Genomic DNA, 13,167 nt, shown 5'->3' with positions numbered 1-13,167 from the left:
TGATCATCTTGTATGCCTCAATTAGGTCACCACTTAACCTTCTTCTTTCTAACGAAAATAACCTCAAGTCCCTCAGCCTTTCCTCATAAGACCTTCCCACCATACCAGGCAACATCCTCTTCTGCACCCTTTCCAATGCCTCCACATCTTTCTTATAATGCGGCGACCAGAACTGTACGCAATACTCCAAGTGCGGCCGCACCAGAGTTTTGTACAGTTGTAACATGACCTCATGGCTCCAAAATTCAATCCCTCTACCAATAAAAGCTAACACACTGTACGCCTTCTTAACAACCTTATCAACCTGGGTGCCAACTTTCAGGGATCTATGCACATGTACACCAAGATCTCTCTGTTCGTCGACACTACTAAGAGTCCTTCCATTAGCCCTATATTCTGTAATCCTGTAACTCTTACCAAAGTGAATCACCTCTCACTTTTCCACATTAAACTCCATTTGCCACCTCTCGGCCCAGCTCTGCAGCTTATCTACGTCCCTCTGCAAACTGTAACATCCATCCTCACTGTCTACAACTCCTCCGACTTTGGTGTCGTCAGCAAATTTACTAACTCATCCTTCTACACCCTCATCTAGGTCATTTATAAAAATGACAAACAGCAGTGGCCCCAAAACAGATCCCTGAGGTACACCACTTGTAACTGAATGTCCTTTAGGGAAGGAACTCTGTCGTCGTTACCCAGTCTGGCCTATATGTTGACCATAGTAAGAAGTCTCACATTACCAGGTTAAAGTCCAACTGGTTAATTTGGTTGCACAAGTCACAAGCTTTCAGAGCGCTGCCCCTTCATCAGGAAAGTGGGAGTTACATTCACCATCAGGGCATTTAAAGACACAAACTCAATTTACAAAATAATGGTTGGAATGCCAGTCTTTTCAGGTAATCAAGTCTTAAAGGTACAGACAATGTGAGTGGAGAGAGAATTAAGCACAGGTTAAAGAGATGTGTATTGTCTCCAGACAGGACAGTTAGTGAGATTTTGCAAGTCCAAGCAAGTCGTGGGGGTCACAGATAGTGTGACATGAACCCAAGATCCCAGTTGAGGTCATCCTTATGTGTGCGGAACTTGGCTATCAGTCTCTGCTCAGCGACTCTGTGCTGTTGTGTGTTGTGAAGGCCGCCTTGGAGAATGCTTACCTGAAGATCAGAAGCTGAATGCCCACGACCGCTGAAATGTTCCCCATCAGAAAGGGAACACATTTTACTCCAGAGCCACAGCAGTGTGGTTGATTTTTAACTGCTACTCGGTTCAAGGGCAAATAGGGATGGGCAACAAATGCTGGTCTTGCCAATGACTTCCACATCCCGTGAAAGAATAAAGGAAAAAGGTAAGTGGAAATGTTGTGAACCCATTCTGGTCTAGTTTGAGTCAAGTCTCTTATATTACAATCCTTTGCAGCAATTTGTGATTTTTGAGACATTTTTAGTTTCATTGTTTCACATCACTACATCCCTCATCATCTTTACACCTCAGTGATGTTCCTTTTTAACTATTTTAATGCTTCCCACCCATTTGCTGAAGGAATTTAACCCCTAATTAACGGTTAATCTCTCAGCAAGCACATTATCAGCTTTTGTTAATAGCTTATTTGAAATGGAATCTTATCATGTCTTCTAGAAGGCCATGTCAATAACATTCATCAATATTCCCTTTTTCCCACAACAGTTAGACCCTCAAAAGGTTTTACCAGACTCATTCAAATTTACAAGATAGCTGAGCTGGGACACCAAGTTATGATTGGTTCAGCAACCAGATTCTGATCATTAAGAATTCTCCAGACCATCTTGACTAAAAAAATGTCCAGCTTTGATTTCTGACGCGTGAAAGTTTAAAAACATCCCACCTTTTATGTCTCTCTTGCTCAGTCAGCCTCTCTTCTTCTGCCAGGAAATGCTCATGGGTATCTAACGGCGGACTCCCAATCTGAACAATAAAATAACATTCAGCAACAGTAGTTTATTCACACACCTCCTTCCTTCTGTAATTACTGGTCAATGCTCCTGTCCCTACCTAGTCCAGCTTCTTCTCCTAAAGTCATCAGCTTCACAACAGCTGTCGAGCAGCCCACCCAAAGGCTCATCACTTCAAGTTGACCCAGGCTAATACCAGATACCAACGGTGGCAACACAAGCACACTCAATCCTGTGCCCACGAGCACATGGTCAAAAATGATTACATGGGACTCAGTAGTGTGCACCCTGGCTGATATCATTCAGAGATGGCCTGCTGGTAACGCTGTAATCACAGGGTTACATTTAATTCCATTAGGAAACATGGAGACACAGTGACGTCTAGTGAGAATCTAGCTTGAGGAGTGCCAGGAAATAACACTCAGAAGGGAAGCTCGTTCAGGTTTGCGCTGACAAGTGGCAAACAACATTCAGGTCACATAAGAGTCAGGCAATGAAAATCGCCAACAGGAGAGAACCAAACCATCTTCCCTCAGTGGTATTAACATCACTGAACTTCCCACTATCAACATCCTGAGGATTGCCATTGACAAAAACTGAACTGGACTAGCCATATAAATCAAAGGCTAGGAATACTGCAGAGTGTATTACTGTCCAAAGCCAGTCCACCATCTACAAGACACAAGTCAGGAGTGTGATGGAATACTCCCCACTTGCCTGGTTGAGTGTGGCTCCAACAACACTCAAGAAGCATAGAAAAGTTACAGAAGGAGGCAGTTTGGTCCATCTTGTCCGTGTCAGCCAGAACACCCAGGTGCCCTTTCTAATCCCACCTTCCAGCACCCAGCCCGTAGCCCTGCAGCTTCAGATACAGATCCAGATACTTTTTAAAGGAGGTGAGGGACTCTGTCTCCACCACCCCAACTCAGGCAGCAAATCCCACCCTCTGCGTAAGAAAGTTCTTCATGTTCCTCTGTCAGTGAATCTATACCCGCTGGTAATAGAATTCTCCATCAAGGGAAACAATTTTATTCTACCCACTCTATCTCTCTCCCCTCATATCTTCTTTGTTCCAAGTAGAATAATCCCAACCTATCCAATCTCTCCTCAGAGCTACACTATCCACTACTCGGCCAATCTTTGTGTCATCTGCAAATTTCCCCCCACGTTCATGTCCAAATCATTAATATACAACATAAACAGAAGTTCAAAACTATCCAGGACAAAACAGCCCACTTGACTGCTACCCTTTTTACAAATATTCAATCACCACCACTGACAAAGAGGGGCAGCATTGTGTACCAGCTACAAGATGCACTGCAACAACTCACCAAGGTTCATCAGACAGCACTTTCCAAACCCATGACCACAATCAACAAGGACAAGGGCAGCACATACCAGGGAACACCAACACCTGGAAATTCCCCTTCAGATCATTCAGCATCCTGACTTTGAAATATATCACCCCTCCTTCACTGTCACTGGGTCAAAATCCTGGAACTCCATCCTTAACAGCACTGTGGGTTCTACCGACACTACATGGACCACAGTGGCTCACCACCACCTTCTCAAGGGCAACTGGGGCTGGGCAATAAATGCTGGCCTAATAACATCCCATAAAATAAAAAAACTTTAAACTAAAGCATGAAAAAAATCACTCAGCGGATAATGTCCTCTCATCTGAGCAGGTTCCATATTCACACCCAGCGGTCTGATATGCCTTCCACACTGTCTTGATTTGATGTGGTAATGGCCAAACTTGGCCATTAATCTGCACATTGACACAATCACATCCACATTAAATTCCTCACCATACTGTCCATCCCGTACCAGCTCGATCCACACTCACTGACCATCCCGTACCAGCTCGATCCACACTCACTGTCCATCCCATACAGCACAATCCGTACTCACTTACACTCCATACTCACCCAATCCACCCTCACTGTCCACCTCTTGGGGGCGGCATAGTAGCACAGTGGTTAGCACTGCTGCTTCACAGCTCCAGGGACCTGGGTTCAATGCCCGGCTCGGGTCTCTGTGTGGAGTTTGCACATTCTCCTCGTGTCTGCGTGGGTTTCCTCCAGGTGCTCCGGTTTCCTCCCACAGTCCAAAATTGTGCGGGTTAGGTTGATTGGCCATGCTAAATTGCCCCTTAGTGTCCTCAGAAGCATAGGTTAGAGGGAATAGTGGATAAAATATATGGGGATAGGGCTTGGGCAGGATTGTGGTCAGTGCAGACTTGATGGGCCGAATGGCCTCTTTCTGTACTGTAGGGATTCTATGATTCCACTATATTCCAGCCCAATCCACACTCACTGTCCACTCCATTCCAGCCCAATCCACACTCACTGTCCACTCCATTCCAGCCCAATCCACACTCACTGTCCACTCCATTCCAGCCCAATCCACACTCACTGTCCACTCCATTCCAGCCCAATCCACACTCACTGTCCACTCCATTCCAGCCCAATCCACACTCACTGTCCACTCCATTCCAGCCCAATCCACACTCACTGTCCACTCCAATCCAGCCCAATCCACACTCACTGTCCACTCCATTCCAGCCCAATCCACACTCACTGTCCACTCCATTCCAGCCCAATCCACACTCACTGTCCACTCCATTCCAGCCCAATCCACACTCACTGTCCACTCCATTCCAGCCCAATCCACACTCACTGTCCACTCCATTCCAGCCCAATCCACACTCACTGTCCACTCCATTCCAGCCCAATCCACACTCACTGTCCACTCCATTCCAGCCCAATCCACACTCACTGTCCACTCCATTCCAGCCCAATCCATACTCACTGTCCACTCCATTCCAGCCCAATCCACACTCACTGTCCACTCCATTCCAGCCCAATCCATACTCACTGTCCACTCCATTCCAGCCCAATCCACACTCACTGTCCACTCCATTCCAGCCCAATCCACACTCACTGTCCACTCCATTCCAGCCCAATCCACACTCACTGTCCACTCCATTCCAGCCCAATCCACACTCACTGTCCACTCCATTCCAGCCCAATCCACACTCACCAGTCGCTGGTTACCATATCCACTTGCTGTTAAATGGAGAATACTTTACCTCCTTGGTGTATTGGTTATAAAGTGATTCTGCATCTTCCAGATACTTTTGTGCTTTTTCCATCTCTTCTAATCCTGCCCAAAGGATGCCCAGCTGATTCTGAAATAAAAAGACTAAATCATAGAATCATAGAGTGCAGAGGAGCTCTTTGGCCCATTAAGTCTGTATTGGCATGCGACAAACACCTGATCTCCCATCTAATATCATCTGTCAGCTCTTGGCCCATAGCCTGGAATGTTTTGATGTGCCAAGGTACTTTTTAAAAGTTCCAGGTACTTTTTTAAAAGGATGTGAGGCAACCCACCTCTACCACCTTCTCAGGCAGCACATTCCAGGCCATCAGCATCCTCTGGGGGGAAAAAAAGATTTCCTCACATTCCCTCCCTGAACCTTCTGCCTGTCACCTTGAACACTCGTCACTGACCCTTCAACTAAGGGAACAGCTGCTCCTTATCCACTCTGTCCATGTCTCTCATAATCTTGTACACCTTAATCAGGTCACCCCTCAGTCTTCTCTGCTCCAACAAAAACACCCAAGTCTATCCAACCTCTCTTCATAACTTAAACACTCCATCCCAGGCAACATCCTGGTGAATCTCCTCGGCACCCCCTCCAGCGCAATCACATCCTTCCTATAATGTGACAACCGGAAGGCACACAGTACTCTAGCTGTGGCCTCACCAAAGTTCTTTACAACTCCAACATGACTCCCCTGCTTTCATAATCTTTACCTCGACTGATGAAGGCAAGTGTCCCATGTGCCTTTTTCACCATCCTAGTAACATGCCCTTCCATCTTCACAGATCTGTTGATAAACATGTCAAGGTCCCTGTGTTCCATAGAACATCCTAGTGTCCCACCATTCACTGAATACTTCCTTGTCAAATTACTTCTTCAAAGTACATCAGCTCACACCTTTCAGGGTTAAATTCCATCTGCCACTTATCCGCCTATCTGACCACTCCATCGATATCTTCCTGTAACCCAAGATACTCTGCCTCATTGTTATCCATTTGGCTAATCTTTGTGTCACCCACAAACTTACTGATCTTACCTCCTCCCACATAGTCATCTATGTCATTTATATAAATGACAAATAAAAAGGAACCTTGTGCACGCCACTGGACACTGGATTCATCACTAAAGCAGCCTTCTGTCTTCACCCTCTGTCTCCTACAACTGAGACAATTTTGAATCTACTTTATCAAATTAGCCTGTATCCCATGTGAATTTACCTTCTTTACAAGTCTCCCACATGGATCCTTCTCAAAGACTTTGCTGAAACCCATATAAATTACATCAACCGCGCTACTCTCGTCTACACACCTGGTAATCTCCTCAAAAAATTAAATCAAATTTTTTAGGCATGAACTCCCTCTGACAAAGCCATGCTGACTATCCTTGATTACACCTGGTCTGTAGTTCCCCGGCTTATCTCTACAACTCTTCTTGAATAGCAGAACCACATTAGCCGTTCTACAGTCTCAATAGTTTCCCTACCACTGACATGAGACAATGGTGTGTAGTTCCCTTGTTTGTCTCTACAAGAATCTATCTTTACTTTCTCTATGGTGAGACTGAAAATGTAATGTCATAGTTTGGGTTACGTTAACACTTAACTTCTCAGGCACTGCTCTCCGTTCAAACTTACCAGTATCTACCCTCTCCTCAAAAGCCTTAGCCAAACTCTCTTGGAAAGCATGACCTCCCTTTTCCCTCCAAAGCCTATTGCTATGAAGCTTGACATTATCCAGGCAATCCTGCTTGATTGCTACTGCTTCCACAAACATTCACTCCCTCTACCACCGACAAACAATGGCAGCCGTGCACACCATTTACAAGATGCACGGCAACAACTCACTAAGGTTCCTTCGGCAGCACCTTCAAACTCATGACCACAACCATCTAGCAGGAAAAGGTTGGCAGTTACATGGGAACACCTGCAAGCTCCTCTCCAAGCCACTCATCATCCGGACTTGGAAATATATCGCTATTTCTTCCCTCCCTAACAGCCCTGTGGGTGTACCTACATGGCAGAGACTGCAACAGTTCAAGAAGACAGCTCACCACTACCTTCTCAAGGGCAGTTAGAGATGGGCAATAAATGCTGGCCTAACCGGCAATGTCTACATCCCATAAATGAATTAAAAAGAAACGTTTCAAATTCATTCTCTCATTTTTCCCAAAACTCCATGTTTGAATCCCTGCCATCAGAATTCTGTTTTTGAATCTCTACAGTCACAATACTGCCTTTGCCATAATGCTGAATGGCTCTTCATTAAAGTCACAAATGACATCCTCTGTGATTGCGACAAAGGGAAAGACCACCTGTCAGCAGTCTTAGGGCACACACTATCCTCCTCCAGAACACCTTCAATATGGTGAAACTGCTCTCAATCTAACTAGTGTCAGAAGATTAGTTACTTCTCTTCCTACACTCTTATCTTTGGTGACCAGGCACCTGAGCATGTCTGCCACACTTGCTGTTCTTTTGCTCTCAGCTCTCTCTGGGAGAGACACTCCCAGAACCATGAGAGGGGTCCTCTCTTCAGACCTTTCACCCCATCAGCTGCTGAACTGAATTGATCATTTTCTGCCACAATCACATCCCTCGCTCTTTTTTCAGCATCACAAAAGGTCAGTTCCCACCACTCCACCATCAGGCTCCTTTCCGCAGAACCTTTCCAAGGAAGCACTGTCCTCTCCTGTCTCCTCTGTCACAGACACTGCTTCCAGATGGAGCAGAATTTAATGTATTTGTTGTTCACAATGTCATGTTTGCACTGGGGAGATAAAACACAGATTGGAGCTGGTTTGAGGCATAGTTCCATCAGTCTGCAAGCTTGACCGTGCTCTTTCTGTGGGGTGTCACTTGGTTCTTACACTGACGTCTCTGTTCTCTGCCTGTTGCAATAGGAAATTTAGCATGTCAGCTACAACTCTCACCAACTTTTACAGATGCCTCATAGAAAGCATTCTTTCTGTTTGTATCACAGCTTGGTATAGCTCCTGCTCTGCCCAAGACTGCAAGCGACTGCAAACATTACAGCGCAGTACAGGCCCTTCGGCCCTCGATGACCGACAAAAGGACATGACAAAAGGTCATGAATGTAGCCCAATCCATTAAGCAAACCAGGCTCCCATCCACTGACTTTGTCTACACTTCCCACTGCCTCTGCAAAGCAGCCAATATAATTAAGAACACGACCCATGCACCCAGACATTCTTCTTCCATCTTCTTCCGTCGACAAAAGATACAAAAGTCTGAGGTCACATACCAACCGACTCAAGAACAACTTCTTCCCCGCTGCTGTCAGGCTTTTCAATGGACTTACCTCACATTAAGTTTTGATTCATTTTGACAGGACAAACTCAAATGCAGATTACAAGGTCAATGGCAGGGTTCTGAGGAATGTGGATCTTAGGGTTCACATCCACAGATCTCTGAAGGTTGCCACTCAAGTGGATAGAGCCACGAAGAAGGCTTATAGTGTGTTAGCGTTTATTAACAGGGGGTTTGAGTTTAAGAGCCGTGGGATTATGCTGCAACTACACCGGACCTTGATGAGACTACATTTGGAGTATTGTGTGCAGTTCTGGTCACCTCACTATAAGAAGGATGTGGAAGCATTGAAGAGTGTAGAGGAGATTTACCAGGATGCTGCCTGGTTTGGAGGATAGGTCTTATGAGGAAAGGTTGAGGGAGCTGGGGCTTTTCTCTTTAGAGTGGAGAAGGATGAGAGGCGACTTAATAGAGGTTTATAAAATGATGAGGAGGATAGATAGAGTGGATGTGCAGAGACTATTTCCTCAGTTGGATGTAGCTGTTACTAGGGGCCATAAGGTTCATGGTGGGAGATATAAGAGGGATGTCCGAGGTAGATTCTTCACTGAGAGAGTGGTTGGAGTGTGGAATACACTGCCTGCTGTGACAGTGGAGTCGGACACTTTCGGAACTTTCAAGCGGTTACTGGATAGGCACATGGAGCACACCAGAATGATAGGGAGTGGGATAGCTTGATTTTGGGTTTCGACATGGCTCGGTACAATATCGAGGGCCGAAGGGCCTGTACTGTGCTGTACTGTTCTATGTCGATCTTTCTCTACATCCTAACTATGACTGTAACACTACATTCAGCACTCTCTCACTTCCTTCTCTATGAACGGTATGCTCTGTCTGTATAGCATGTAAGAAACAACTTTTCACTGTATGTTGATACATGTGAGAATAATAAATCATATCAAATCTACGTTCCTGTCAATCACACCCAAACTGGACAAACAGCAACTCATCCCCCCATGAGGAATCTGACAGCATTTTGGAAACATCATGGAGTTCAACAACTTCCAACTGAAATCTCTGCCATTTCTTTGTTTCACATTCTCTTGGCAATTTCATTAATTTCTGGGATTTTACTGATTTTCCTGATTTCAATGATTTCTGAAATTTCAGACATTTCAATGGTTTCTAAGATCTCATTGATTTTACTGACCTCTGATTTCTGAGGTTTGGATGATTGAGTTCACTGACTGTATTTACTGATCCCACCAGTGGAATATTCTGGGTTCTCTGCCCCCTTGTCTCCTCTGCCAGCAGCCACATTGCCCTGGAGTCTGGGCTGCTGATCCAGCCGGTTGCCGGGAGACCAACTCCTTACCTGGGCCTGGATGAAAACAGACACAGCCTCGGGCCGGAGTTTCATCGCCTCCAGGATCTGGACACACTTGGTGAGGTGCTCCTCCCCAGCAGACAGCTCCTCGGTCTCGGTATGGTTCAGGCCGAGCTGCAGCTCCAGCACGGCGGCTTTCTGCAACCACTCGGTATCCAGGGCCGGCTCTTCATCCGCCTCCCCGGCCTGGGCCCGCTGACCCACCGCCGCCCTCAGCTCCTTCAGCAGCTCCCGGGCCGCGTACTTGGAGCGGTACGGCTCCGACTCCGGGTCCCGCTTCGATTCCACTTCCGACAGGTTCAGGGCCCGGGAATATTTCATCCCCAACTCGCTGCCCAGCCCCTGGGCCGCCATCTTCAACCACACTGAGAGCGGAGGGGGCAGGAGACAGGACAGCGCCCCCGGCGGCGGGGAGGGGGCAGGGCAGCGCCCCCGGCGGCGGGGAGGGGGCAGGGCAGCGCCCCCGGCGGCAGGGAGGGGGCAGGAGTCAGGACAGCGCCACCTGGTGGCAGGGAGGGGGCAGGAATCAGCACAGCGCCACCTGGTGGCAGGGAGGGGGCAGGAATCAGCACAGCGCCACCCAGCGGCAGGGAGGGGGCAGGAGTCAGCACAGCGCCACCCGGCGGCAGGGAGGATGCCACTTGAGACAACCGTCCAAAGCAGGGCAGAATGGCCAAAGATCAATTCCAGCCCCGGATCACTGTCTGTCTGCACGTTCTCCCTGTGTCTGTGTGGGTTTCCTCCAGGTGTTCTTGTTTCCTCACACAGTCCAAATATATGCAGATTAGGTGGATTGGCGGTGCTAAATTACCCCTTAGCAGGGTAACTATATGGGGATAAGACCTGGATTATCCGTGCAGGCCTCCTTCTGCACTGTAGGGATTCTATGAACGAAAATAAAAAGTATAAAGGAAATTTTATCATAGAAAATTTAAAATATCAAATCAAAATGTGCGGAGGGTGTGGAGAGTCTGCAGAAGGATCTAGATAGGCTGGGCAAATGGGCCAGGAAATGGCAAATGGAATTTAATGTTGGCAAGTGTGAGGTGGTCCACTTTGGTAGGAAGAATGGTAGGAAGGATTATTACTTACGAGGCGAAAAACTGCAGCAGGCGACGGTGCAGAGGGACCTCGGGGTCCTTGTGCATGAGTCGCAAAAACCCAGCTTGCAGGTGCAGCAGGTGGTCAGGAAGGCGAATGGGATGCTGGCCTTCATAGCGAGGGGGATTGAATATAAAAGTAGGGAGGTCTTGCTGCAGCTGTATAGGGTATTGGTGAGGCCGCAGCTGGAGTACTGTGTGCAGTTTTGGGCGCCGCACCTGCGCAAAGATATTTTGGCCTTGGAGGGAGTGCAGAGGAGGTTTACTAGGCTGATACCGGAGTTGAGGGGGTTGAGCTATGAGGAGAGGCTGAATAAACTAGGCTTGTACTCGTTGGAGTTTAGAAGAATGAGGGGAGATCTCATTGAGACGTATAAGATGATGAATGGGATGGACAGGATAGAGGTGGAGAGACTCTTCCCGCTCAAAAAAGACAGTAGGACTAGGGGGCACAGCCTCAAGATAAAGGGGGGGCGTTTTAGAACAGAGTTGAGGAGGAACTTCTTCACTCAAAGGGTGGTGAATCTCTGGAATTCTTTGCCCGTTGAAGTGGTGGAGGCTGCCTCGCTAAATATTTTCAAGAAGAGGGTTGATGGGTTTTTGATAAGAGAGATTAAGGGTTATGGGGAGAGGGCCGGAAAGTGGAACTGAGCCACGACAGATCAGCCATGATCTTATTGAATGGCGGGGCAGGCTCGAAGGGCCAGATGGCCGACTCCTGCTCCTATTTCTTATGTTCTTATGTTCTTAAAATGTGGTTAAAGGAAATGCAGGAATCAGGGACAGATTCCAAATTCTGACATTCTCTCTTTATCACTCCATAAAACCGACCTCTTCAACTAAATTTTTAATTATAGAACAGAATCCCTACAGGCCATTTGGCCCATCGAGTCTGCATGAATTACAATCCCACCTATGTCCTATTTCTGTAACTCCACAGTTACCATCCCCTAACCTGGGACACTAAGGGGCAGTTTAGCACGGCCAATCCACCTAACCTGCACATCTTTGGACTTTGGACATTTTTGGGAGAAAACTGGAGTACCCGGAGGAAACCCAAGACCAGAACTGAACCCAGGCTCCTGGCAGTGTGAGGCAAAATGCTAACCATTGTGTCACCTGGAATAATCTGACTGAATCACTCCTTTAGGAAATGAGTGCTAATTTATGTTTAAAAACACCTTTGCACTTTAACCACGTTCTATTAAAGTTGTTTTTAAAATGCCAATAGTTGGTGTTGTGTGAACTTTGAACCCTTGTGACCAATTTCATGGCTTTGTCACTTTGCAGTTGAATGAAGATACAGAATCGCAGACGCAGGAGTTTGGCTCCTTGTCCATGGTCCCACTTATTCACATTCACCACCTGTAACTACCGTTCTGTTAAAGTTCTTTAGTACCAAGGAGTATCTTCAAGAAGTCATGATGTGGAGATGGCAGTGTTGGACCGGATGGGCACAGTAAGAAGTCTCACAACATCAGGTTAAAGTCCAACAGGTTTATTTGGAATTACGAGCTTTCAGAGTGTCCCACTCACCTGATGAAGGAGCAGCGCTCTGAAAGTTTGTGATTCCAAATAAACCTGTTGGACTGTTAACTTAGTGTGAGACTTCTGACTATCTTCAGGAACTCACTCCACAGACACGCATTAGGGAACACGGATATTTATTGCAGTCTTAATCGTTCCACATTCCAAACGACAACTGCCTTCTCAGGGCGGTCCCAGGGATCATCCCACACCGTGGGTCAACTCACCCATTCTCTTAGAGGGGCTACACCCCACATACACCAGTCTCAGAATTGTCTCATTTCGGTTTACAATGCATACCTACCTTCAGGATGGTTAGATCTGACATAAGGCAATGTGTCAGTTACCTTGGTGTTTCAGATATCAAGTTCATTGCTATGTAACTAGGATCTCTCATTGCAGTGCTCCTCGAGGCAGTTGGCAGTATTTTTCAAATAAAAGTTAAAGCGAGGTACTGGAATGGATGGGATGGAAACTGAGACAGGGTGGACTGGAAAGGTCAAGAGTGGCACAGTGATTAGCACTGCTGCCTCACAGCACCAGGGACCCAGGGTCAATTCAATATTTGCACATTCTTCTTGTGTCTGCATGGGTTCCCTCCAGGTGCTCCAGTTTCCTCCTACAGTCCAAAGATGTGCGGGTTAGGTGGATTGGTATTGCTAAGTTGCCCCTTAGTGCCAGGGGATTAGCTAGGGTAAGTGCATGGGATTATGGAGATAGGGCCTGGGTGGGAGTGTGGTCGGTACTGTATCCAAACAGGCCATTTAAAATGGCGTTTTGTAAAGCACTCTGGGACAACTGGGCAAGAAACTAAACCGACAGGCTGCAGTTTAAAGACAGACAAA

At 46.9% G+C, this 13,167-nt stretch overlaps 1 protein-coding gene across 1 annotated transcript in view; it reads right to left on the bottom strand.

Annotated features, from left to right (window-relative positions):
• kifbp (kinesin family binding protein) overlaps positions 1-10,096 on the bottom strand; it is a 43,319-nt gene extending 33,223 nt beyond the window's left edge. Inside the window, exons 1-3 of the mRNA XM_080205371.1 lie at positions 9,684-10,096; positions 5,026-5,124; positions 1,865-1,944 (exon numbers count right to left, since the gene is read on the bottom strand). Of these exons, the coding sequence (XP_080061497.1) occupies positions 1,865-1,944; positions 5,026-5,124; positions 9,684-10,049 (545 nt within the window). The 5' untranslated portion in view covers positions 10,050-10,096. The remainder of the gene's footprint in view (positions 1-1,864; positions 1,945-5,025; positions 5,125-9,683) is intronic.
• Between the last annotated feature and the right edge of the window lie 3,071 nt (positions 10,097-13,167).

The sequence above is a fragment of the Carcharhinus amblyrhynchos genome, chromosome 17 (assembly GCF_965287045.1).
Source record: "Carcharhinus amblyrhynchos chromosome 17, sCarAmb.v2.hapA, whole genome shotgun sequence".
In the NCBI taxonomy this organism is placed as follows: Eukaryota; Metazoa; Chordata; class Chondrichthyes; order Carcharhiniformes; family Carcharhinidae; genus Carcharhinus; species Carcharhinus amblyrhynchos.
The sequence above is the reverse complement of the archived record's forward strand: the minus strand, read 5'-3'. Positions and strand labels throughout refer to the sequence as shown.